The 26,610-nt window shown below is 32.7% G+C and overlaps 1 protein-coding gene and 1 pseudogene across 7 annotated transcripts in view; one reads left to right on the top strand and one right to left on the bottom strand.

The window, feature by feature from the left end:
- Positions 1 to 26,610, top strand: part of PHTF2 (putative homeodomain transcription factor 2) — a 122,088-nt gene that overhangs the window by 79,273 nt on the left and 16,205 nt on the right. For 5 of the 7 annotated variants that reach the window (XM_006925743.3, XM_025042174.1, XM_025042171.1 and 2 more), the window contains 6 exons: positions 2,848 to 3,013; positions 3,945 to 4,109; positions 12,263 to 12,449; positions 13,888 to 14,043; positions 18,135 to 18,353; positions 25,704 to 25,832. In XM_006925743.3, the coding sequence (XP_006925805.1) occupies positions 2,848 to 3,013; positions 3,945 to 4,109; positions 12,263 to 12,449; positions 13,888 to 14,043; positions 18,135 to 18,353; positions 25,704 to 25,832 (1,022 nt within the window). Of the gene's footprint in view, positions 1 to 2,847; positions 3,014 to 3,944; positions 4,110 to 12,262; positions 12,450 to 13,887; positions 14,044 to 18,134; positions 18,354 to 25,703; positions 25,833 to 26,610 lie in introns of those variants that run through there. The other 2 variants (XM_006925744.3, XM_025042175.1) reach the window with 2 other exon arrangements.
- On the bottom strand, positions 8,994 to 9,112 carry LOC112474035 (annotated as a pseudogene).

Genomic DNA, 26,610 nt, shown 5'->3' with positions numbered 1-26,610 from the left:
AGTGGTATCTCTTCTTATAAGAACATTGGTCCAATTGGATTAAAGCCCCACCCTTATGACTTCATTCAACCTTCTTACATCCTTATAAGCTTTATCTGTATGCTTTATCTGTACACACAGTCACATTGGGGGGTTAGGGCTTCAACATAGGAATTTGGAGGGTGGGAATATGCAATACAATAAGTATTTTCATTGTTTCTTTATATGTCCACCCTAAACTGAGGAGGGGTAGGAAACATAGACTATGTCTTGTCTTTCTACTCTCAGTGCCTAACACCTGCCACTAAATCCTCAAGATTGACATATCTAAAAATTGAACTTTAGAAATTTTATATTCCTCATGATTGTCTCTAGAGTTCTGCTTGGCCAATATATAAAACCCTGCCTTTGAACTACTTGTGCCTGAAAAATAACATTTTGTCTTAGTTGATCTCTTGGAGAAATCCCTAGAAGTATCGTCTAGCAGAAATCTTCAACAGTACTGTCTAGTTCACAGGACTTCATTGAATGATCAATAAGTGTAACTTAGAGATGTGGACAGTTTCTCCTAATATCTTCTAACTCTTAACTCAAGGAGGGAACAAAAGATGATACCAGAACCACTGCCTCAGGAGCTGAGGCCATGGAAGGGACATGACCACTTTGAGAAACATAGCAAGGAGAAAGAAGGAAAAAAAAGACAGTAATAAAGTGACTTTCCTCTCCCCTTTTCTAGTGCTTCTTGTTGGCAGAATTTCACAGCCTCTTGTTGAGATAGAAAATACAGTTTTTAGGTACCCAGCCCTAGTATTACAGGGAATGGTGGTCATAGGGCTGAAAGAGTACAGTTAAATAACCAATAAGAGGTTATATCAAATCTGAAATTCTTTAAAATGTTCTTCTTTGTGCCTAAAATTCTGAACCTCTTAAGCAGTTATTTGCATCCCACTCCTATTAAAAGATAGTTAAGTTAATGATAGCTAATAAAGTACCATTTACCAATGTTAGGTACACATTTACTATATGTAAGGAACTTTTCAAAGTGTTTTACATGTATTACCCCAGTTGAAACCTATGTACCTATTACTTTTTTTTTTTTTTTTTGTACAGAAGAATAAACTAAGGCTCAAAAAAGTTAAGGAATTTGATTAAGGTCACGTTAGAGTTCATATTAAAAACAACAAAAACTCTATATTGTTCCAAATTGCAGACTCTGTTATAAAACAGAGAATTTGAGTTAAATTTCAGGATTCATAAAGATGATTGGCATTTTAAAAAATTAGTCTTTTTCTTTTTAAAGAAACTTTTGTTACTCAGGAGAATATAAAGCTGAAATTTGTTTTATGATACTTCTTAAACATATTAGAAGATAAAATGATGTTTCAACCTTAAATCTTAGTGTGCTAGACCAGGATTCTTTCATTTGCAGGTGGCAGAAACCAAATACAAACTAGCTTTTGCAAAATGTTTTTTTTTTGTTGTTTTAATTTGTGTTGCTTATCTTTAAAGTTTTTTAAAAATAAAAAGACCCAGGAAACTAGATAGACTTGTGCAGTAACCAAACTGACCATATATTCCAATCTGCCTGGGACTGTCCAACTATCCAAGCTTATGTGTTGTCCTCATGCTTTTATTAACAGCTCTCATCTTACTCTCAAAAGAGTCCTGATCAGTTACATAGTCAGCCTAAACACTTATGTGTCCATCTATTTGATTAAGTAGTTTTTAACATTTTGGCATATTTGTTTAATGTTTTGTTAAAGTATATTATATACATCATGATATTTTACCCCTGAATGTATCAGTATGCATCTCTTCAAATATATATATTACTCAGTCACATTACAATGCTCACACCTAACAAAATGAACAAAAATCTTTTAATACTACAATTCTCCAATTGTCTCAACAGAATTAGGTACTCCTAGGCCCTTGATTCAAGCATTGCTAGATCTGGAGGCTCAGATGATGTCTTCACTTTTTATGCTTTCAACTCTGCTTTCCTCATGCTGGTCTCAGTCTTAGGAAAACTTTTTCTGAGTAGTGGCTGAGGTGCCCTTGGCAGTTTCATATTTCCATAGTCTGTAGTGTTTGTGAGCTAGAGAAGGGCTTCTTCAAGCGCCTCTGTTAATCCTGGAAAAAAGATTCTGATTGGCCCTGCTTGGGTCACATGCCCATCTTTTTATTAATTACTGTGCCCAGAGTTAAGGCTGTGGCAAGCCTAGATTATATGTCTATCCCTGAGGTGGGAGAAATAAGACCATTTGATTGACAGATAAAGGAGGTAGATTCCCAAAATATTGAGAGTTTATGTCTACAAAGCCTAAGGGATCCTGAGCAGGCAAAAAAAAATTTTTTTTCTTCTTCATGCGATAACAGTTAGCATTAATGGGTGTTTAGTGGTTTCCCTGAAAAATATGCCCAAGTAAATTTATGTTATTAATTCTGAGTAGATAGACCTCTGTTGAAAGGAAGCTTTTTATAGCTTTATTATCTACTTATCATAGACTTTCTTGTTTGTTAAACAAAGAAATAAGTGCACTTGAGGTTAGTGTGGTTCTGCTGATTGTCTGGGATCTTACCAAGGGTGGCCTTAGATTCATATGCATCTGGTTTTCATTGTAGTATTAAGGTGTGTACTTTAGAGACTGTTCAGTGTTGTCTTGTTCCAAGAATTTATTACTGAACAGTGTGGTTAGCCAGTGGCAACCAATAAGATAGTCTGAAAGAGCTTGTCTGGAGTAACATTTAAACTCATTTGATTTTAGAAAAATGATCTTGCAAGAAGCAGTGTTAAGACGATTTTTAAAGTTTAGAAGAAGTGACTGTCGGATCTATAATTAAACATATTTTCTTTCCCTTTTGTAGTTGCCGCAATAGTGTTATTCTGTTCCGCTTCTAGCCCACATAACATACCTCTGACGGAAGTGATTGGGCCAGTATGGCTGATGCTGCTCCTCGGAACTGTGCACTGTCAGATTGTTTCAACAAGAACACCCAAGCCTCCTTTAAGTACGGGGGGTAAAAGAAGAAGGTACTGTCTGTTTAAAAGTGATCTTTTTGTAGATTTCTGTAATTTGAATCCACAATTGTTCTTGACTTGAATAAAATGTGATCTTGTAAAGTTGCTCTTTGAAATAAAGCAGTTTTCAGAATCAGTTACCAAATGATTTAGTTTCTGTATTTGTTTCAAGGCCTTTTTGAGACCACATATCTGTTTTTGTTTTCATTTTGTTTGTTTGTTTTCTTTCTTGAAGCTCATTTCTGAGGCACCTAATATCAATGTAAGGAATATATATATGTTAGGTGAAGTTGCTAATAATTCTCACTATTTACAAAATCTTGTGAGATGCTTTGGCAAAAACAAGAGCAAAGAAAAAATTTTAGCTAAATTCTATTTATTAAATACTATTTGAAGCTGTTTAATATTGTCCCCTAGATTAAATAAACATAGCAATTCTCACTGGCCACTCCGCACAATTGAGTTCTCTTTTAAAGGTTTTTTGGAACATTTCCTCTTGAATATTGTTGCTAAGAGATCATGACATTTGCAGTTCGGGATGTTGAGATTTAAGCCCTTTTCATTTTGAAAAGATAATACCTACATTAGATAAATAGCATTGCTGATCAGTTAGGTTATAATTCTCTTTGACCTAAATTTTCTTCTTTCTTCATCTGCAGATAAGTGGTGTTCAAATAGGGAAGAAATGCTTTTGTAAATATCTGTCCAATGTTATACTTACAACTGACCTGTCAGTATGAGCAAGGAACAATACCTTGACATTTATAGAAAGTGGTCTTGAATATGTACTTTATATTTGGGTTAACTTTTATCCAGTAAATCTGAATTTTATTATGTATTAAAGTTCCTGTGTTTATGTTTACCAAAATTTTGAACATACTACTAAGAAAGTGGTTGTTAAAATATTAAAGCTACCTTCCATTCTCAATCTCTTCTAATGAAGGAAATTAAGAAAAGCAGCCCATTTGGAAGTACATAGGGAAGGAGATGGTTCTAGTACCACAGATAATTCACAAGAGGGAGCAGTTCAGAGCTTCGGTACAAGCACCTCCTACAGCGTTGGCACTGTCTTCAGAGATCTCTGGCATGCTGCTTTCTTTTTATCAGGGTTTGTATTTATTCAAGGCTTTATATGTCGTAGAGATGCACTATCCCTTTTCTGGTACTTCAGTCTCCAGTAATGAATATTAATGACTTTAAATATGACAGCCCTATTATTTTTTTTGTTTTTAAATTATAATGCTATAGATAATGGGAAATAGAGACCATAAAGTTTACTTTGGGATATGTGTAAATATATCTATATTTGAGCGTGAATATATACCATCAAAGTATAACTAGTTAGGATTTCTTGATTTTGGTTTCTTTTGTGATTTCTCAAGTACTCTTTTACCTTTATTAAATTGGTTATTTTATTTTTGTCAGCACTGTAGATCAAATTGGCTTTATTAGTATATCATGTTAATAACATATTAATAAAGAGTTGTATGAGACTTTATTATTTAAGCCTTCCTCAATTATCTAAAATTATCTGAAATAAAACATAAAGGCATTGTTTAAAAGAAGAAAATGTATATCATAGTATGAAATTCTGTTTTTTATATATAAGGCTTTTTGTATAGTTTGTACCACATTAAAGATTTACCAGATAAGGACATATAATTATGGCGGACTTCAAAAATAAATTAAATCTAACTCAATCTTGTATTATTATTTCGAATAGTTAATTCAAAAAAGTTAAGGGTTATCTTACTAGTGTACATATACATATAATAAATTTGAAACAAGTTAAAAAACTGTGATCAAAATTCTGAGTATAACTGATAAAAGTTGCTAAATTAATAAATCAAGAAAAGGAATACTGCAAATAACTATTTTGGTCACTTGTTAACTCCTTTACTAATATCATTGTTTCATTGATTTGTGATTGTGCTCTTATGATAAAGTTTATCATTCATTATGTAATTAAGCAATTATGCCCTGGACATATTTTCATAGATTATAATTTTGGGGGAAATTCTCCATAATTTTCATAATTTGCAGGACCATTGCATTAAGTTGCTTCCTCCAGATAGGTTTTGTTTGGTTTTTAAATTGCATTGGATTCTGTCTATATCTCTCTGTTAGTCTTTGTGGGGTTTTTTTTGTTTTTATAAATAGCTCTCTTTCAAATAGGAGAATGTGACATTTTTATCACTGCAAAGTCAGTTTCTTAAACATTTCTCAAGATTTTTTGATAAACAGTTGTAAATAATATAGTTGATATGTTTTGCTTTTGGGAAATCATTTAGTTGTTGGGTTTGGTTGCTCAGAAGTGATATTGTATTCAGAATGCCCCTAACTTAGTAGGTTGGTGCCTTTGGAATTCTACTGTGTCTACCATGTTTCTCAAATGAGATTCAGACTTCACTTTCCTTCCTTTGGGCTGTAGTATGATCTTGACTACCAGTCACTGATATTGTAATGGCTAAATCCCTTTGAATTTATTCCCTTTAATCATGATAGCTATCATCTAAATGTTTTTAAAGATGCACTGTTTTCAACTACCTCATTCTGGGACTGAATTGCCAGCATATGAATAAAACTTTTAAATATTAAGTACAAAAAGATTTTAAGAAAAATGTTAATTTTAGAAATTCTAAACTGAGTCCTGAAATTTTGATGTTATTTTCTTTCAGGCTTTAATATGTCAGGGCTTAAACTGAAATATCAACTGAGACTTAAAATTATTTCTGGTGATAAAAAATTGAAAAGCTGAGTACTTCCATTAAGTTATTTGAATTAACATAATTGATGGAAAAATAAATGTATAACCACACAAATATCTAAGCTTTTTGTATGATGTCTTTTTGATTTTTCTAGCTGTTAGGATGAAAATTATTTTTACAACCTGTATTTATAAGTTGAGAAGGCTTTATTTATCATCTCTAAGTACATTTCATTCTCAAGATGAAACTATTCTTTCTAAAACAAGGCATACATAGTATTTCGCACAATAAATTAGGAATTATTGTAAAAGAGAAAACAAAGCCAAAGAAAGTATCAGTTTAAAATAATGTAGAAATCAACCGTATTTCCTAAGGATTTAGTACTTTAATTTCAGTGAATTATAGTCTTAAATTAGCATAATTATAGTTTCTATTAAAAATATTGAATAGGAAGAATTACTTCTAGATTGTACATCTCTTCAGCGTAATACCTATTTCAGAATTCAGATAGATCCTGTTTTCTTTCATGTCCTTTAAGATTTGTTTGCTGTCACAACACTGAAAAACAGTCAATAGGAATTATACTTTTTGAGTAGAAAAAGTAATGTATAAATTGACTTGGTGCATAAGACACAGATACCAGATTAAAACCAGGTCATATGTTAACTCATATGCCCTAGTGATCTACCTTAAAGATTTCTGTCCCATTTTGCCTTCATATTTACCGTTTTTAACCCTAACTAAAGTCAAAGATTTAACAAATTGATTTTCTTCAAGTAATGGAGTGCACTGTATAATATAGAGTAGTAGGCAGACCCACCAGAAATTTTTGGTACAAGGATTAAAATTTGGTTTTTAGTGACTTTAGTTTAAATAGTTCAGTCATTTAAGCTATAAATTAGGTGAAGCTCTGCTGCCTGTCTTCCACAGACAAGGGTAAAGACCATGTAAATGCCAGTATATCCTAGATTTTTAAAGACTGACTTATAGCCATAAGTAGATAACTCCTTAAATTCGCTAAAGTCACTATACTTTAGAGTTGGACTGGTCCTAGAAAGATTACAGGTACCATAACTAAACCTAATTTGACACACACTTCTTAAACTTATGTGTTATAGAGGACACTTAGGGGCCCAAAAGTCTTTGAAGGTCTATGTTAGCATGTAATCAAGGTGTATGGATAACTCTAGATAGCAGTTATGATAATACATAGGCACCTATGTCATTTTTGTGTATCTGAGATTTTCTACATTCTCTAACCTCTCCATCCCCTTGATGCCTAACCTTGTGGAAAAGAGAGCAGAATGAGAAATTTTATACTGTGTTCTAGAACAAGAGTTATCTGCTACTGTTAACTTTCCCCCCTAGCAATTCTCTAATGTCTTTTAATAATGAAAGAATGATCTTTAGTTGCATCTATTTATATAATTCTGAATATTTTCAAGAGCAACAACAAATACTTTTCAACATTTTTTTTCCATGGCAGTACAGAGTACCATAAGTGTCTTTGATTACCTGATTAGGTTTTTGATATAGAAACACTGGTTTTCATGTTTGGTACAACAGATTTGAGGTTTTATAAGCCAGTGAATTCTTTAAAAGTTCTGTTAACTTTTTGGTTAAAGTTTTTAATGTGAAAAACATGTTCAGTCTTATGATTTATTTATGGCATAGAGTATACATTTGTTTGCATTTTTTTTCAGAAAAGGCCAAGATCATCATTTGTCTCACAAAGAAACTAAGGTGACTTTTTACATATATTTCTAAAGGTCATTCCCTCCTAAGAGTATTTTTGACATAGAGCTATCCCATTTGAAAGTCAAGCATAATACTTTAAAGAAAACTCTATATAGGTCATGCCATCCAAAAATTAAAGTGGTGATCTAGTTAAAAAACTGTAAGCCTCAAACATGGCAATGAAATTGCACATTGTTTCTTAAAAAATTCTTTTTGTTCACAATCCAGTGCAGGCAATACTGTTTCTATCATGGAATAGGTAAAATCAGTATAGACTTGTATGTCTCCTGTTTTCAAGATACCACTAACCTCACTGCCCAGATTCCTGTGACTCATGGAATGCCATCAAAAGATAAATATTTTGTGGATTGTACTAAAGTGTACCATTTCTTTCTATACTTTAATTCCTAATACCAACTTCTTTCTACTCTGCTTTTTTTGGTAGGGAATGATGATTTAGATATATGTGTTTATTTTAAAATCAAAATGCTATATACCTTGCTTCAGTTTATTTTTGTACATGTTTTAAAGTTCACTTAAATAGAAGTAGCTTCTCTTTAAAAAATAGTCTTAAGTAGAAATTTGCAACATTTATTTTTTTTAAATAAATCTCTCCCACTACCTTGCCCTAATATTTTTACTTCCTAAAACAAGGGAATTAGAGGACTGACTTAAACAGTCGTTCTTGGTAACTTGTTACCAATTAATTCTTGGTTACTTTTGAGAAGAAATTAATACTCTGTGAAGTTTTAATTTTCAGCTATTAATTACAATATGAATTATATAGTATAGTTAGAGGTAAAACTAAACTTCACCTGGAGCAGTCACAGTTTTAGACCCTTTTTACCCACATTAATTGGAATTTAGCTCTCCTACCACTTCTCCTTTCAGCAATTACTCTATGCTCACATCCCAAGAATGCCCTAATCAGTTTGTACTTGTAAAAACAAGTTTCATGTTCTTCACATTTTTAAAGACTATTTAGGACAGTCACTTTGTAGAATGTCCCTTAATTTGGGTTTGTGCCGGTGATGTTCTGGATCTGGCTGCGAGTGATTTGTGAGAGAGGGATTATTTACACCATAGAAATAAGGAAATACTACAAACAAGGATTCTTTACCCCTGGAGAGCTGGTCGTTTAACATTTAGCAGAACACTACTGGATTAGTAGTGTGATGTTTCTTCATGAAGTTATGTATTTTGGCAGAAATATCATAGAAGTGACACATTGTTCTTATTGCATTCTATCAGGTGGCAAATAATGTAAATTTGTTCCCTCACTAATGATATTTACATTAGTTTCTTGATTAAGATAGTGTCTGCCAGATTTCTCCATTGTAACTTTATTTCGTTTTTCTTTTTATAATCAGTAAGTGTCTTGTGTAGGGGTACAAATAATATTATCAAAAGAAGTCATTTCTCATCTCACCTTGCCTTCTAGTTTTAACTTCCATTGATGATTATTGCCTGAATTATTATAACGGTTGTCAAATGTTGATTTTTTTTTTTCACAATTGGTTGAGTTTGTTTGTTTGTTTGTTTTTAAATGCCTACAACACCTGGTATTCTAAGGTGGTTTCCCAACCAAGTACTAACCAGGCCCGACCCTGCTTAGCTTCCAAGATCAGATAAGATCGGGCATGTTCAGGGTGGCATGGCCGTAGACAAATGGTGATTTTTGCAACTCCATCATTCCTTCTGCATTTATTAGTTTACATCTACTTTAAGGAAAATCATTCACTTGTTTATTTATTCATGGATTTCTATTTTATTTAGTTTGTTACTGTGATTTATTTTGATGATCAGATTGTCCTAAATTTGGCCAGTGGAGCCCCTTTGAGCAGTTTTTCTGTATCATTCTTTGAGTACTTCCTTACCTCTTGGCACAACAAAATGTTTCAAGTTCACCTTGTACTTCCTCTGCCTTAGCCCTGGAATCAGCTATTTCTTAAAGGACAGTAGTATGTAGAAACCAAGATCTGAGTGCTAGGTGTGCTCATTACTACTGGGATGTTGCTACCTCCAGGCCTTTTCCAGTAGGTACAGCTAATGTGTGTATGTGTGTATGTATGTATCCCTTTAGATTTACATTTATTTCTATATCTATCTAGATATAATATAAACACATGAATTTGCAATGATAGCTTCATTTTATCTTTTCTCCTCTTTATATTTATTTATATTTTTCTACTCTGTCACTGAAAAACAAGTTCCCGTTGTTCTCAATATACTTATTTATTCAATTAATCCTCTGTATGTAGCCCATCTCCCAAACCTGCTGGGCTGCACCTTGCACCCCACTCTAAAATTGTTTTCGAAGGGGCTGCCCCTGCTGTCCCTCTCCAACAGTACTCTTGCAAGTGCTGTTATTACCACTGCCAAGCTGCATGATTTATATTTTGAGCTACTTTATAAACTCTGAGGGTGGCACTTATATTTAGTATTTTCTTTGTCATTTCAGCTTGGTTTGTAACTTATCTACATTTAGTTCATGAGAAACACCAGATAGCTACTGTAGCTTAGTAATTTTTTGTTCATGTCTCCTGATAGTGTTACATGTACTTTGAGGAAATAGTGGGGAGAGAAACAACTCAGAGAAGATTGGAAGAAGGCAGAGATAAGGAAGGGAGGAAATGGGAGATAGCTGAAAGGTGTCGTATGGAATGGATGCTAGTAACACTTTTTCCTCTGAACATAGTCTTTATCCTGTTCTGGTAAGGAAAGGATAATCCTTAAAACATCAGTTATTACTAGTTCAAAGCCCTTTTCACTGGGCCATTATCTTTTTTCCCTTGGGTTCTATTTCATTCTGCAAGTTTTCAGCCACTTTTTCCACTTTGAATACTGGCTTCCAGGCCTGTTTTCAGCTGCCTACTGATCTTAGGATGTTCTGGGTGTTCAGGTCCAAAGATTTCCATCTTTCTTCCCACATAATTTTTTTCCTCTTGTATATGCAGTCTGATTAATGGTTTTACTAACTTTCCAGTCTTCCTTCACCTCCTTTTCCTCCCTCCCTTACCAGCCTAGTGTAATATCCATGCACCTTTCCAGAAAATTCCTTATTTTTGAGTTCTCACATTTTCGGGATATCAAGTAACTTCATTTCCTTTGGTCTTTTCCCACAGATACATGTTGCACAATGTTTACGGGAGAGAGAAAAGGAGTAGTTGATAACTGATGTTTCTATCACTTTCTTCCTCAAGCAGAGAAGGTCTCAAGTTTTTCTGCACTTTTTATTTTGTTTTTGCCCTTTCTCCTCTCCTCTCCACTGTTATCCATTTTTCTCCCTCCCTCTGCTACTTGTAAATGATCTTTGTTCTATGGCTCATTCCTTTGGTCTCTCCATGTTTCTTAGGGTCATATAGAAAGAAAAAGGTCAGAAGATTGGGCTTCTGAGTCTTGCAACTCTGTGGAGATGTGTTCTGAATGACTAGAAAGCGTTGGAGCTCTGTAGAGCTTATGGGAAGTATGGTCTGTCTCCTTCAATATCCTTGCAGAAGGTCAGGAAGGGGAGGGAGGGGCTTGTTAGTATAAGACAGAAACTTTCTAGGCTTTGATATGTGTGTTACAAAGAAATACTAACAGGCAGTTTCCCAAAGAGTGGGCGGTTGGAGCTAATACAGAGAACATAATTAACCTCCTCATCAGAAGGTCTATAATCTAGTGCCATGTTTGCTTCTAACTGGCTGTGTGACTTTGAATAAGTCAGTTAGACCTCTTTTTCTTTCTGATTCTTTGTTTCCAAAATGAACATTTAGAATAGGAGAATTCTAAGCCTGCACAGTCCTAAAAAATTCTAAGAGAACTGAGTAACGTTAGTGTTAAAGATAACTTTTTTGGAGCATTTTTAAAAACTTTTGTTTTTTGACCTACATGTAGGCAATATACTAGTTTTATTTTTCTTTTTTTGTGAAACTGATACTCTGGAGAAAATTCGAGGGGATTTGCTTAAATTAATTAAACATAATTGCTTTTTAATAATGTTTAATGATAGACTTAATCTGTATTGAGCACATTTTAATTTTGTGTGGGACTTACATTATATTTCTACTAACCATTTCTTTTGGATAACCATTTTTTCACTCACTGGAGTCTCTGAAGAGAACACCTCAAGCATTTGCCTACTAAGCAGAAATGTGTATTATTTCCTATGTTGTATCTTATATATTGAGAACATTTTAATTCCTATAAATAAAGAACCTCAATTGTAGCCTTTTAGGTGTTTCTAAGCTATATGATTACTAATATTTTTTCAGAGTATTTCAGTGGGTGAAAGGTTACTTCTTTATATGTGTTTTTATATCAACTTCCATTATTTAGAACCTTGTATAAGGTTTTCCCTTTTTTCATATGTTTTTGTGTAACAAAGATCCTATGTCTCCATTGTATATTAAAATGAATTTATCAGACATATTTATGTATATATACTAATGGTAAAGTATTTGGGTAAATGAGAATATTAAAACTAAGTTAAACCACTAACTGCAAATTAACCTGATAATTACCGTATAGTTTTTTAAAATAAACCTTTAAAAATACATCACTAACCATAATAAAATGGGCAAAATTTTGATCCTAGATTTTGCTCAGAGACCTCAGAACCTATAAAATAAGCTGAACTAAAACATTGATTGACCTTTTTTTTATATAATGGATACTATATTTGTAAATTATTTGTTGTAAAAATAAGGTAGCCATTAAAATTCTGAGAAATAACTACCAGATTTTACTATTAACAGATCATAATTTCTATCAGTCATCCATCCAAAATAAATTAAATCTATGTAATGTGCTTCTGCATATTTTCCTTTTTTAGATCAAAGAAAGCAAAGAATTCAATTGATAAATCAACTGAGACTGATAATGGCTATGTATCCCTCGATGGGAAAAAGACTGTTAAAAGCAGTGAAGATGGAGTACAAAGCCATGAACCTCAGTGTGAAACTATCCGACCAGAAGAGACAACCTGGAACCCAGGAACACTGAGGAACATTCCTAGCAAAGTCAGTGAGATTTGTTAAAACTAGTTTGCTTGTGTGATTTTATATTAGCTAATGGGAAGTGACTTAGATATAATAGTTGCCTTTGAACTATGTGTTTTCTCCAGAATTTATAAATCACACAGATGAAACTGAAAATCAGATAAAATAGATGAATAAATTTGATTGCCAGTATAACTTGGTACTTTCTTGAAATAATTAAAGACTCTAATTTTTCCAAAGTGTTAAAGCGCTTCATAATTTATAGTTGATACGTATTAAACCTTACCTTTTCTTGCCCTATGTGTAAGAATTTACTTTAAATGGAATATCTGAATTATTCTGAAAAGTGAACTAGGAAACTGATTTTCCATTCATGTTCTTCATAAGAAAATACTACCTTGTTTTCCTACCTTCATCACCTTTGATGTTAGCACATTTGTTTTGTTTTTAATTTGAAAAAAATTCTTACTGAGGACAAATTTAAGATAATAATTGTTTACTTTTCTAAAATAATAAAGAAACCATGGGTTTGTTGTAACAAAGCCTATGTAGTATCTTCTGTCTCTTTGTTTCACTGATTTTTTTTTTTATGGGGGGGCGTTAAAAATATTCTCTAAAAGCTGTTACAGTAAAAAAAAAATGTGATCAAATTAAAAGATGTTGCTTCTATTATATTTAGGAATGTGAGCATGAACATTTGTGTTGAGGAAAATAAATTTAAAAAAGAAGATTCTCTAATTTTGAATGAAGTATGTGTTACTACTTTACAGTACATGTATTTTCAGTACCAGTAGTTACACAATAAATAGCATAGGGCTGCAATGAAATATAGTCATTGATTTTAGATTTTTGAAGCATTAAGCTCTCTGATAATGTGAGCCTCACATCACTGTCATCACTCAACAAATAAGTTTTCAATCATGCAGATTTCAAACACATTTTCAGTATGTATTATCTAAAAAACTAAAGTTATGTGAAAGGAACATGAAAGTGTCAATAAAAATATGTTTGTTGTCTGTTATGTGCACACATTCAACTACCGTTCACCTCTTCTGGCCTCAAGCCATTATTTAATCAGTGGTGGTCTTATACTTGATCACATTTTCACCTTGCGAAAGTAGTGTATATAATTAGTTCATCTCAGGTCTCTCAGTTTCTTTTAAATGGTGTCTGTTTTGCTTTTATCCTACTTTATATTTTTCAACTTATAAATTATTTCGGATCCTTTTGTGGACAGAAACATAGGACAATATTTGACAAATGGCTGTTAAATTACTCTTAAAATTAAAACCCCAGTATGGTCACTGATTTAAGACTTTTTTTCAGGTGATACTAATCAATTATTTTAAGGTTTTTGAAGATATTTGTATATGTGTGTATAATTTAAATTTTTGCATTTTTAAAACTACAAGATAAGTTAGAAATTACCAATAATCCTCTTTGTGTACTCCCAATTTAGGATCCCCAAAGGACAATAACAAATGTCTCCGATGAAGTGTCCAGTGAGGAAGGTCCTGAAACAGGATACCCGTTACGCCATCATGTGGACAGGACTTCTGAGAGCATTCTTCGGAATAGGAAGTCACACCATTATAAGAAGCATTACCCTAATGAGGTATATACTTTGGCCTTACGTATGTACATACATATCTATTTTATACATTACTTATTTACAACTTCTTTCAACAATTGAATGTAATTATTGAAATAACATTTCCCATCGATATTAATATCTTACTGTTATATGATCTGGATTTATAGAGTAGCAGTTTTAGATTTATGTGTTACACACTTGATAGCCACATTTGTACTCATTTTGTGCATTATCTCTGATGACTCATATTGTTTTTTGTTTACTTTTAAAGAAGACCATCCTGGAGAGACAATCTGTAGGCTCCTATGTTAGTCTTTCCACAATTTGAAAGGCTTTCTAACTTCTTGATTATAGCAAAGTTATTCTAAGGGACTTCTTTCATGTTTCTGTCACCAGTTATTAAGTTGTCCACCCGCATCATTTGCTGTGCTGTCCCCTCTTCCTAAACCAAATAATCATGCTTGTGAGATCCAGTATTAGTCTATGTACAGTTGGTCCTGGAAGGAATTCAGGATCTCCTGTAGAAGGAGATCTCTGCTTTCTATGGAATAAATTATTTGCTTTAAAGATACTTTTCTCACCCCATAATTTTTGCTCTTCTTGCTTTTCAGGTGTGTTTTCAACTATTGAGATTCTTGAAGGGCAGAACTAATCTTAACTTTTATACACTACTCTTAACTTTTAAATAAGCTGTTCCTTAAAATCTTTTAGATGTCATGCTAAGCAAGACTGATAATTAGCTAGTCGGCATTGGTTGTTTTTAAATCTTTCTTTTAATGGTGTGAATGATTACATAAAGATAAAATCTGGTCTTCAAAATCTTCATTTGTAAGGTGAGGGACTTTAGAAGATTTAAAAAGCTGCATTTCAGTTCCAAAAATTTTGACTATCAAGTCAAACCGACTTCAAAGCATATTTAAAAAAAGCAAAACAAAACCTCCTTTGAATTAATGGAATTGAGAAAGAAGATTTGTAGTGTTGTTTTACATCTTTATGTATATAGTACCATATCTCTTCAAATTACTGGTGATGTTTCTTTCTTTAAGGGTAAGGCACAAATAAGTAATTTGGGGGAACACTTTGTAGGTGGTACTGGTGGGCTTTACTACAAGTTCAGGGATCCAGCCATCATTATAAGCTTCCCAGATATCAGTATCTATAGATCTACTTTTTTAGGGGAATTTAGTTTTTCAGGAAGAATCATCCAGTCTTTGGTGCGTGGGAGTGCCAGATACTGTTAGCTGCCATGGTGTTCAGCCCCAAGGGGATTAGGGATGAGGTGGTGATCTTGCCATTCAGTGCGTAGACTTTCACTTAACCTCCCTTCTTCTGCCCCTACCCCAGTTTCTTGCCTTTTTCTACTATCTACTATATCTGGTTGATTTCTTCCAGTCTCCTGTTAGGAAGATAGAATAACTTGATTATATAGGGTATAGAAGGTATCTTGGAGAAGATAGCTCCTTTTAAGCACTTGTCCTATTTCCCACTCTGTCCTGCTTTGTTAACTCTACAAGTATCTTTCAGTTTTCATTCCCTATTGTAGATTAGCTTTACAGCTAGTAAAGCTAACATTTGGTGGAAAGCATAATAAAGAAACCGTGAACTTGGAGTCAAACTATTTAAGTGACTTTGGTAAAATTATTTAACTTCTCTGAGTCTCATTTGCTGCCTGTACAATGGGAAGAGACAGAGAACAGCCTTATCACATTGTTAGGATTAAATAAGATGATGCATAATTGCCTGACACAAAGCATTCATGTTATATTGCTTTTTCCCTTCAAATAAATAATTTTTCTCCTCTTAATTGGATTATATGCTCAGTTTTAGCTATTTGTCTAAAGTTGAAATGAGCAGAGCAAACCAAATTAAATGAGCTATTAACCTGAGCTATTTCTTCAATTCTAAAATCTCCTATTTTTAGTATTTATTCAGCAATTTGTAGTGAAATTCAAGGCGGCCATTTAATTCCCTAAGTATTGCTGGTAAAATACTGTTTGAAATGTAAGCAATTATAGGCAATAATTTTTAGATTTTATATTTGTAAAATGGCCCACTTATTAATCAGTATTTGGCAAACTACTTTTATAAGGAATTATAGATATTTTCTTATCATTGAAATCACTTATTAGTGTCAGTTAAACAGTCATCAAGTCTTTAATCCTGTTACTTCTGTATCTGATTAGCAAGTCTGCATCAGAAATTAGTGATAGATAATAAGCTAGCTTTATCAAAAATTTTAAATTAACAGCTACTGGTTGCTTAATACATTCTGTGCCTTGCTATCTAATAAAAACTGTTGTGATGAAAATTGCTTGTGCTTCAAGTATTTTGCTTGTGACCTTAATGAATCTGAAATGTTTTTGCGGTGCTTTTTGTAAAAAAGAAATAGACTAATTTTCACCTTTTTCCTATAATTTATTTCTCTATTTCTTTATTCAATTTCCTATTCAATTTTAAAATATATTTACATCTTTCTCAAACAACCCTCCTCACACAGATACTCTATCATACCCTAAATATTCATGGTACCCCATTCTAATATCAACAAATTATCAATAATATATCTCATTCATTCAAGATATTTTGTTACCTGTGCTAGGGATGGCAAAAAAGTATATGATATTTGGTTTTCTGTCTTTTGTGGACTTATATTTGAGAGTTATGATTTATTTGAGAATATGATATACATGTACATTTACTTCACTCAGACAATATCGTAGATGCTGGATAGCAAGGCAAAATTTATTGTCAAATAAATATAAATAATAACTCACGTCAGGGACAAGTATTCACTCTAAATAGAAGGGTTAAGACCCCACTTTGTACAGGTTTGCATTAAAAACTATAGTGCTTATTTAATTTTCAGTATCTCTTTAGGTAGTTTTATTCCCCCATTGATAAATGACTAAATTAAGGTTCAGAAACAAGGTAAGCCAGCTAGAAAGTGGTAGAGATGGTAATTTCCTGACACTTTGTTGAGTAGGCTTTAAAGGAGAGTAGGATTGTTAATAAGAGATAGGAACATAATCAGAGGCTGAGGTGGCAAAGAACAAGCTGTGTTTAGGGCTAGGGAGTAGCCTTGTCACTGGAGGAGAAGGTCATGGTATGGAGAAGTGGAAAACAAGGTACAAAAGTAGCATATTTGAAGACAAGCATTGATAGATGAAGGAAGTTGAACTTTATCTGGGAGAGCAGTGGAAAGCTACAGAAGGATTTTGGTCAGAGGAGTGAAAGGACAGCTGTACTTTGAGAAGGTTAACCTTGAAAGAGAAAAAGCCTTTTACATAGTAGTAATTTAGGACGCTCTTATAGCAACAAGTGTGAATGATAAAAGTCTAATTTGAATGGGGTGATTGTAAAACATTTAAAGGTAGATTGACAAATCTTAGTGATAAGAAAGCTAAAAAACAAATCTAAAAATTTCAGCATAGTTTGTTATAAGGATGGCTGTTACCATTCTTTATTCAGTAAGTTATTTTGCATTTATTTAAATTAAAATTTTACTCAGAATTATTTGTTTTGTATATTAAAAAGTCCTAGGAAAAAAGTAAATTTATTAGAAATTATTTAACTTGTGCCTTTTAGTTTTTCACTTTTTTACCATAGGTTATCTCAGAAACATGAATTGACAAATTATCTTCTTGGTATAGGTTATTTGTGAATTTTATGTCAATTTATTGAACTTCTGTTTGAGAAACAAAAACAGTAGACACATGAAATCTATTGTTGCTTAAAAAAGACTAAGTAAAAAAAAACTCCTTTGAACACATCAATTAAAGTGGGTTAATACTCACTGACTGTGCAGTCCATATGAATTTAGGCTAATCTCTGCCTGCCTGATTTCTGAACTTTATGTGAAGTTTAAGTGAAAACATGCACAGTCTTTGCATACAAAATAACACTTGAGCTGAAATGTGAAATAAAATAAATTTCGATATGAGGAAATTTTGTTACTCCTTAAAGACTGATATGAATTTTTAATGTTTTGCTATTTCACTGTCATTTGACAGTGTATTTGTTGTTTTAGTAAAAATATATCGTTCTAATAGAACCCTTTGAGATGGAAAGGGTACATAAAATTGTATTAATGTCAAAGAATATCTTGATTTCAGGATGCCCCTAAATCGGGTACTAGTTGCAGCTCTCGCTGTTCAAGTTCCAGACAGGATTCTGAGAGCACAAGGCCAGAATCTGAAACAGAAGATGTCTTATGGGAAGACTTGTTACATTGTGCAGAATGCCGATCATCTTGTACCAGTGAGACAGATGTGGAAAATCCTCAGATTAATCCATGTGTGAAAAAAGAATATAGAGACGATCCTTTTCATCAGGTTGGTTTACAGTCTTGGATTATGTGGGGCTCTCAGTCCAGCTCCTTTGAATGTATGTACAGATTTTACAGAGGTGAAGAAAAAGCTTACATTGAAATTAAAATAATATTCCTGTAATTTTTTTTTAATGTGAGCTATAGTCTGGCTTCATTGGAACATAGAATCTCAGTATTTATGTTACAGTTATGTCTCTTACCTTGCAAACATGTTCCTGAGAAATTGTTGGTAATTGGAGTTTTGTAAAGTCAAATTTTGTTTTAGGGCAATAGTCTTTTTCTCACTCAACATACTTCATGGTCAGATTCATCTGCACATGTGTCCTTAACTCCAGCTATAAGATTATAATTCACAAATCTTCATTTTATGAATATCAGATTTGTATCTCCCAGTAGTAGTGCTATCCAATAGAAATATAATGAGTCGCATGTGTAATTTAAAATTTCCTGATAGCCTCATTAAAAACATTTAAAAAGGTGAAATTAATTGTAATATGTTTTATGTAACTCAGTATATTCAAAATATTCCCACTTCAAAAAATTTTTTTGATATTATCACTTCAACTAATAGAAAAATATTAATGAAATACTTTACTTTTTTTTATACTAAGTCTTCCATATCTATTCTGAACACTCAGCACATCTCATTTGGACTAGCCACTTTCAAGTGAGTATGGTGTGCCATATTGGACAACACAGGTCTATAGGATATCTTCATTTGTGTGTCTCTCCAGTACCCGAGATTTAACCAAACATACCATCTTCCCTCATAAATCTGTTTTTCTTATGGCATTCAGAATCTTGGTAAATGACATCTCCATCCATCTGCTCACTTTCCAGAAACCTGGTGGTCATTTAAAAACCCCACTCTTCCCCACTTTCATCTCTCTCTTATCCAAGTCCTCACACAATCCTAATAATAAAACCAACAAGCATACTCTTAGAAAACTAGAGATAGAAGGGACCTTCCTTAATCTGAAGAAAAAAAGGTAATTGTCAAAGAACCTTCTAAAAACCTACATATTTAAGGATGAAATTTAGGAGCATTTTTATTATAGGCAGGAACAAAACAGAGATACTCATTATCGTTGCTTTTTCTATCAAAATCCTACCGCTATGTTTGTTTGTCTGACTGTTTTCAGTTGGACTTAGACTGATTTAAATTTCACATTAAAGATCAAGATGCCAATAGTGAAAACAATTTCGAAGAACTACCGGGGACTTTCTCTACTAGGTATAAAAGTTTACTTTAAAGGTATAATAATTAAGATAGTATTGTGACATCCTGACCCTGCCTGGCCATTTCTTGCTCGAACAGGTTCATTCCTGACTGCCTATCCGCTCCAAAGACTCTCCAGCTAACATCACTTTTCTCCCAGCTACCTCCCCCACCTCTAGGACTCTCCAGCTGATGTTGGTTTTCTCACACCTTGCCAACCAATCAGTGTTCTTCTTTATATCTGTAGCTACGTAGGAATGACAAGACTGTATAAAACTGCCTGTTATGTTAGAATCAGGGCTCAGCCTTTAGATAAGAATCCACTGAGCCAGTGCCAGCATCAATAAATGCTGCTTCCTGCTTATATCCTCGTTGTCCTGTCTCTCTGAGAATCGCGCAACAGTATGGTATAGGTGTATACTACAGACTGAATTGTTGCGTCTCCACCAAAGTATATATGTTAAAATCTAATCCCAAATATGATAGTATTTGGAGATGGGGCCTTTGAGAGGTGATTAAGTCATGAGGGTAGAACCCTGATAAATAAGATTAGTGCCTCTATAAAAATGGCCCAAGAGAGCTCCCATCCTCCTTCTGCCATGTGAAGTTACAGCAAAAAGAGGACAGTCTATGAACCAGGAAGTGGGATCACCAGACGCTGAACCTGTTGACACCTTGATCTTGGACTTCACAGTCTCTAGAACTGTGAAAAAAATAGATTTCTAGTGTTTCTAAGCCATCCAGTCTATGGTATTTTGTTACAGCGGCCCCAAACAGACTAAGACTATATAGACCAATGGGTCAGAATAGAAACAGATAGACCAATGGGTCAGAATAGAAAACTCAGAAATAGATACATGCTTATATGGATCCTTAATATATGACATAAGCAGCATTACAGATCAGTGGGAAAAGGATGGACTATTCAGTATATGATTGTGGGTCAAATCGTTATCCATACCTAAAAATTTATTCCAGGTTATTCCTAAATGTGAAGAAGTAAAACTTTAAAATATTTAAAACTTTAAAATATTTAAAATATTTAGGAGAAAATATAGAGAAAAAACTCTGTTATTTCACATATAAGAACTTTTTAAATATGATACAAAAAGCACAAATATCAAAAATGAGGGAATCGACAAATTTGAATATCTTAAAATTTTTTAATCTGATAAATTTCAATGTTGGCAAGTATGTGAAGAAAGAACTTTTATTCAATGCTGATGTTACTATAAATTTGTACAACTGCTTTGGAGAGCAGTTAGTCATTATATTGAAAATTGAAGGTCTGCATACCCTAGGACTTTTTCATCTCATTCAAGGAAACATTAGAAGATGGGTACGAGGAGACATGTAAAAATAATTTTTATATGTGTGATATTGCATGATATTCCATGATAGTGAAAATTTTAAAATAATATACCAAATGATAGAATTAATCAATCATGACATATGATAATATATAGCAGTGAAATTCAATGAACTCAACTTCATATATCAAAAGGAATAAACCTTGTGAATATAATTTTGAATGAAAAATAAGTTGGAGAAGTATATGTACAACATACCATTTATATAAAGTTTTAAAATATGTAGGACTGTATTATGTATTGTTTATGAATAAGAGCATATACAGTAAGAGTATAAAAACATGCAAGGGAATAATAAAAACACCAAATTTAGGATAATCTGGGGAATAAAAGAAGGAGCTAAGAGCAAGGAATGATACAGACTGAGTTTCAATTTTGCCTGTAATATTTTTTAATTAAAATATCTGGAGCAAAAAATAAAATATCTGGAGCAAATAAGGGAGGAAGATAAAATATGATAAAGCCAAGTGTATTCTCTGAAATGTTTCATTTATAAAGTATATCCATTAGTTTTGGTTTCAGCTATAGGAAAAGTGTCAGGGGAAAGAAGCTTTGCTACAGGAGGTTGATGAGTGAGAATGAGGAATGAGGTTTAAGAAGCATGGCCATGAAAGTGGAAAAAATGAAGTAGTAGATGGGGAAGTAGAGCTGAAGGAATGTTTTGGTGCTCCCCTCCCCAAGATGTGAAATATTTGAGCACATATGTACATAGAAGAAAACCAGAAGGGAAGAATTGAAGAGGTACAAGAGAAAAAATTGAATGACGTTTCTTAGGATTTTGGAGGGGAAGCATAATTAGCTTAATTGGCTTTTGACAGGAAGAAGAACACATCCTCTGTTAAAAGAGGAGTAGGAGGAAGAGTGAATGAACCAAGTAAGACGATGAGAGAGTTACTGCCTGATCTGTATTCTGTGAGTGCAGGAGGTCAGAGGTCTATTAACAGTAAGAAGTGAGATGATAGGATAGAGGACTTGTGGACGATGGTGAAGGCTTGAAGTTATTTGTGGGAAATGGAGATAGTGGAGACAGTATGTATGTGCATGTATTCAAGCCAATAACACATTAAGAGTCACACTGTCACATTGTTGAGGGTCCAACTGGAATCTGAAACCATGAATTTGTAGTTGCCCATTCCACACAGTCGTGTAATATTCTCTGGAATATAGTTGTAATAATCATACTAATAGCAAACATTTAATAGGCATATACTATATGCCAGGCACTATGCAAAGTAATCTAGATGCATTATCTCCTGTAATCCTCAAAACCTATGACAGTGATTTATTTTTTATTTTATAAATGAGAAGATTGAAGTTCAGGATTAAGTAATACACTCAAAGTCACACAGCATGGGTGCTCAATAAATAGTTGCTATTCAAGAGACAGGAGAGGGGATGATAGACTGATTGAAATGATGGCTATGTTGAGAGTCTAGACGTGGTAGATTGAGAAGGAAACAAAACCAAGAAGGGATAGATGTATTCAAGGAAACAACTGTTTTAAAATTGAAGGTTTGAGAGACCTGGTAAGATGAGAGGTTTTGGTTGAAGACTCATTTCAGAAGTAGAGCAATTCTGTGTGGTGACAAGGTTCAGAGTATGGCAATGGGAACAGTCAAAGGTCCCTGGAATTTAAGAAGTGAAAAAAAGCAATGAACAATCAATCCATGAGAATATACAGTCATTTGCATATTCACCTAAGTCACTGAAGTAACAACTGGAATAGAGGTTTAGGAAAATGCTTGTGAGCTGTTTCCCAGCGATACCATAAGCAGCATGGAAGCAGGGACCATGTGTTCTTTTGTTCCTTGTTGTGTCATACAGTGCCTGGTACATGGTAGGTGTTTAGTAAATAAATATAAGTTGAGTGAATGAATGAAATGAAATAATATTTTTAAAAACATGCTGATTAGGCTTTTCTTAAATGTTTAAAAATTGTTTTTAATGACTGGTATACAGAATATCACACCATTTTGCTCCTTTTTTTGGTTAATATGAAATTTTTTTAATGTTCTACTCTGCATATCTAACTGTAGTATCCTAGGTTTCTATTTGTTTTGCTTTGGATGAAAGACTTAATTTTCCACACATTTCTTATTCTCAGACTTCTAAAAAATAAGCTCAAGTTTCCAGTTTTACTAGTAGCCATGTAATGGAAATTAACTTGCTTTAATGAAAAGCTACCAGTTTATTTCATGTTTGACTAAGGTCTGTATTAGGTTTGGAGGCTTTTCTGCCTGCCATAAAAACTGCAAAATCCCTCTTCATGAAGAAACACTAGCATTTGAATTAGTGTATCCTAGTCAGGATATTACCAAATTTGTAGTTTTGTTTTATTTTCTTTGTAATTAGTAGCTGAAACATTTATACAGAAGAAAATTTTCCTCCTCTAGTCATGGCTGAGTATATAATAAAATATAAAGCTATATTCAAGTGAAAATCATCTTTTAGTAGGTAAAGCCAGATTTTAATGTATACAGTTCCCACAGGTAGGAACTCCAATAAAGCAATTAATTGTCATGGTGAATTCATTTGAGATAAAACCTGCCACTACTTAAGTGTTATTGTTTTAAGGCAGTTTTGAATGAACAGGAGAGAAGCAGTTGAGATTGTGAATGAGGATAAAGAACAATCATTAAAAGAGTTCTAAATTTTAGTTTGAAAAACATACTAAGAAGAATCTATGCTGTAAAATAAAATGGAGTTATTTGTTCTGATGTTTTCCCGGAGGCCTTTTAAGAAAGTGTTTGATGTAATGCTGCTCTCCATACGATTAGGCAGTATGTGCATGTTTTAACAAGACTTTTTCAGAATACATACATTTGACACACAGGTAAAGGGTTCTTTCAATTAATTCTTTTTAAATTTACATGTTGCTAGTTGCTCTCTTATCTCTTGTCTTTTGACTTTCTAGAAATAGGAAAATGGTTTCAAATTCTAGTTAGAGTAACTGTGAAAGTAGCTGGGCAAAATGAGTGCTTTCGGAAGGAAAGTGAGGAACTTCTTGATTTCCTGTTTCTGTCTCTCAGTGGACCTTCATGGTATTGATATGCCTTGCTTCGTGTAATTGAAAAACCTTTAATCCACTATTACAGACTGAGTGTTAAAATAAAAGAAGCAGCAGGAGCCTGTAAATCTGTGGTTGAAATCTGTTGCCTCTCAGGCTTAACACTTTCCATTCAGCTTTTCCCACTTGTTCCTTCCTAGCTTTTTAGTTTCATTGTTTTATAATAATTAAACTTCCAGGGAAAGTTTGATACAAATTTTGATGCAAATCATTTCTGTCCCAAACCTGAATATTTTATTTGAAGATAAATTATGAAACATTATTTGGGAAATTAGGTGGATAGTTAATAACCAGTATCTTATAGCTCTTAAGGCTCTCTAGTAGCGAAATATATACCATGAAATTTGTTGTATATTAAAATACTGTATCTTTGGGTAAGATAAATTTTTAGAGGAAACCTTTCATAAATAATTAAATGCAAAAGAGCTTTGTCAATCACATGACTACTGGCATTATGCTTTGCCTATACTTATACATCAGTTTTTATTTTGTTTATAATAAACATGGTATAAATAGCTTTACATTAAAAAATTAATATATGAGGTCAGAATAATTTTCTTTATCTGTTTCTAGCATATTACTGAATTATCATTTTATACCTTTAATGAAATGAGTCAATGCAATTTTACTCCCCATAGGGGAAAATATATTCCTTAAGTTTACTATATTTTAATCACATTTTGTCCTCCAGCGAATAAATATAACTGGAGTAGATTATTCTGTACATTGTTAAAAGTTATTTTAATGAAGTGTGTTATAAAAATAAGTTAAAAATACTATAATGTCAGCAAACAAATTCATTCTGTTCTGGGTCTAACCCTTTAGTATTCATTTCAATATTGATAATGTAAAGGTTACTGTTCTAATTCTGTTGCCATCTTTAACCCTTAATATACTATTTTGAAGTTTTATTTTTTTAATTATAGACCTAAAACAAACTTAAGCATCTGATCCTTTGTATTAGAGCTTTCAGTTTTTCTTTTTTGCCTTTTTTATTCTCTGAAACAGTGAGAAATACTTTATATTACTTGAGAGAGTACTTCTAGTTCTGTGTGCTTCAGTTTGCAATATTTGATCTAAGAAAAAAAATTCTTAGAGAATTTTTTGGAGAAATGCTACATTAAAATATCAGAAATGTAACTAAGTCAAAAATTAAGGATAGGTATATGAGGAGGAGTCTCTTTCAGGATGAGATTGTATCACTCTTTAGTCTTTCAAAGAGGTTCAAATCTCAGCTCATAATTTTCTGTATTGAATGATCATAAATTGGACAATTGGTAATACGAATAATTTGATATCCATTTGTCTTTGATCATTAGTATATCAGTAGCCATGTAGACAGGTTGACAAGTAAGTGCTTTTGCTGACACATTTTAAAGTATTTTCGAACCATATGTTGCCTGATATTTGTTAAAGAAAGTTCTTAATTTACACATTTTTATAACTGTAATATGTTATGTCACTGTTCAATATATATGCTAGCTAATTTTAAGATAGAATTTTAGTGTCATTGAAATTGGGTGTGTATAGGTACAGATATAGCTGTGCACAGATATATAAATATATACTTATAAAATATAAATGCATTCATCAATTTCTGTTTTTTAGTTAAATTTGTGTATATCTATGTATATACATGTGTATGTTTTATTTATGAAATGTGATAAACATTCACCAATTTTTGTTTATTTTTTATAGAGTCATTTGCCCTGGCTCCATAGTTCTCACCCAGGATTAGAAAAAATAAGTGCGATAGTTTGGGAAGGTAATGACTGCAAGAAAGCGGATATGTCTGTACTTGAAATCAGTGGAATGATAATGAACAGAGTAAGTTTTTAAATTTTATTATTTTATTTCAAAGAAAAGACTGATTATTAAATAATTAATATAGTAATTATTTACTGGAGTGTTATATTTTTATAACCTGCTCACCTCATTTCTTCAATATGAAAAATAAAATTCATTGTATATACTCTGTCGATGATTTAAACAATGATTTGTCAGCAAACCATTCTCATCTTTTAGTGTTTTCATTCTTGTCAACAAGAATAGATACAATCTAAAAATTTCTTTTATGTTATTCTTTCTTTTGCTTTCAGTGGATCAAATTGAGCTGCTGGATAGATATGTACAAGTTTTATGAAAATTTATTTTTATCATTCTTTGTGGTTCATTTATTTATTAGTACTCAAAACATTAAAAAATTCAAATTGGAAAATTTGTATTGATATGTGCTTATCTAGTTAAATGTATAGAAATAATGCAGCTAATGGTAAATATCTTGAGTAATTTGAAGTAGAGTACAAATACTATGGATTTTAATTTCAGTTTCTATTAAATTGTTTCTTTTCTCAAATTATTGCTACTTTTTAAATTTTATCTGATTCTTCTGGACAGATAAAACACAAATTACAACTAGTCATGATTTAACTTGCAGTTCTAAATTTCTTGTTTATTGTTATGCTAGAACTGTTGTACACACTTTATGTAGGAGAGAAATTAAAATAACTGGGTCTAGAAATTTATCTACTTTCTCTTACGTATTTCAGTGTGAGCAATGAAAAGCTATCCACAAGGAGTCTCTAGAGACTTGAATCTAGTTGGT

Source organism: Pteropus alecto, unplaced genomic scaffold, assembly GCF_000325575.1.
Source record: "Pteropus alecto unplaced genomic scaffold, ASM32557v1 scaffold69, whole genome shotgun sequence".
Classification (NCBI taxonomy): Eukaryota; Metazoa; Chordata; class Mammalia; order Chiroptera; family Pteropodidae; genus Pteropus; species Pteropus alecto.
The sequence above is the reverse complement of the archived record's forward strand: the minus strand, read 5'-3'. Positions and strand labels throughout refer to the sequence as shown.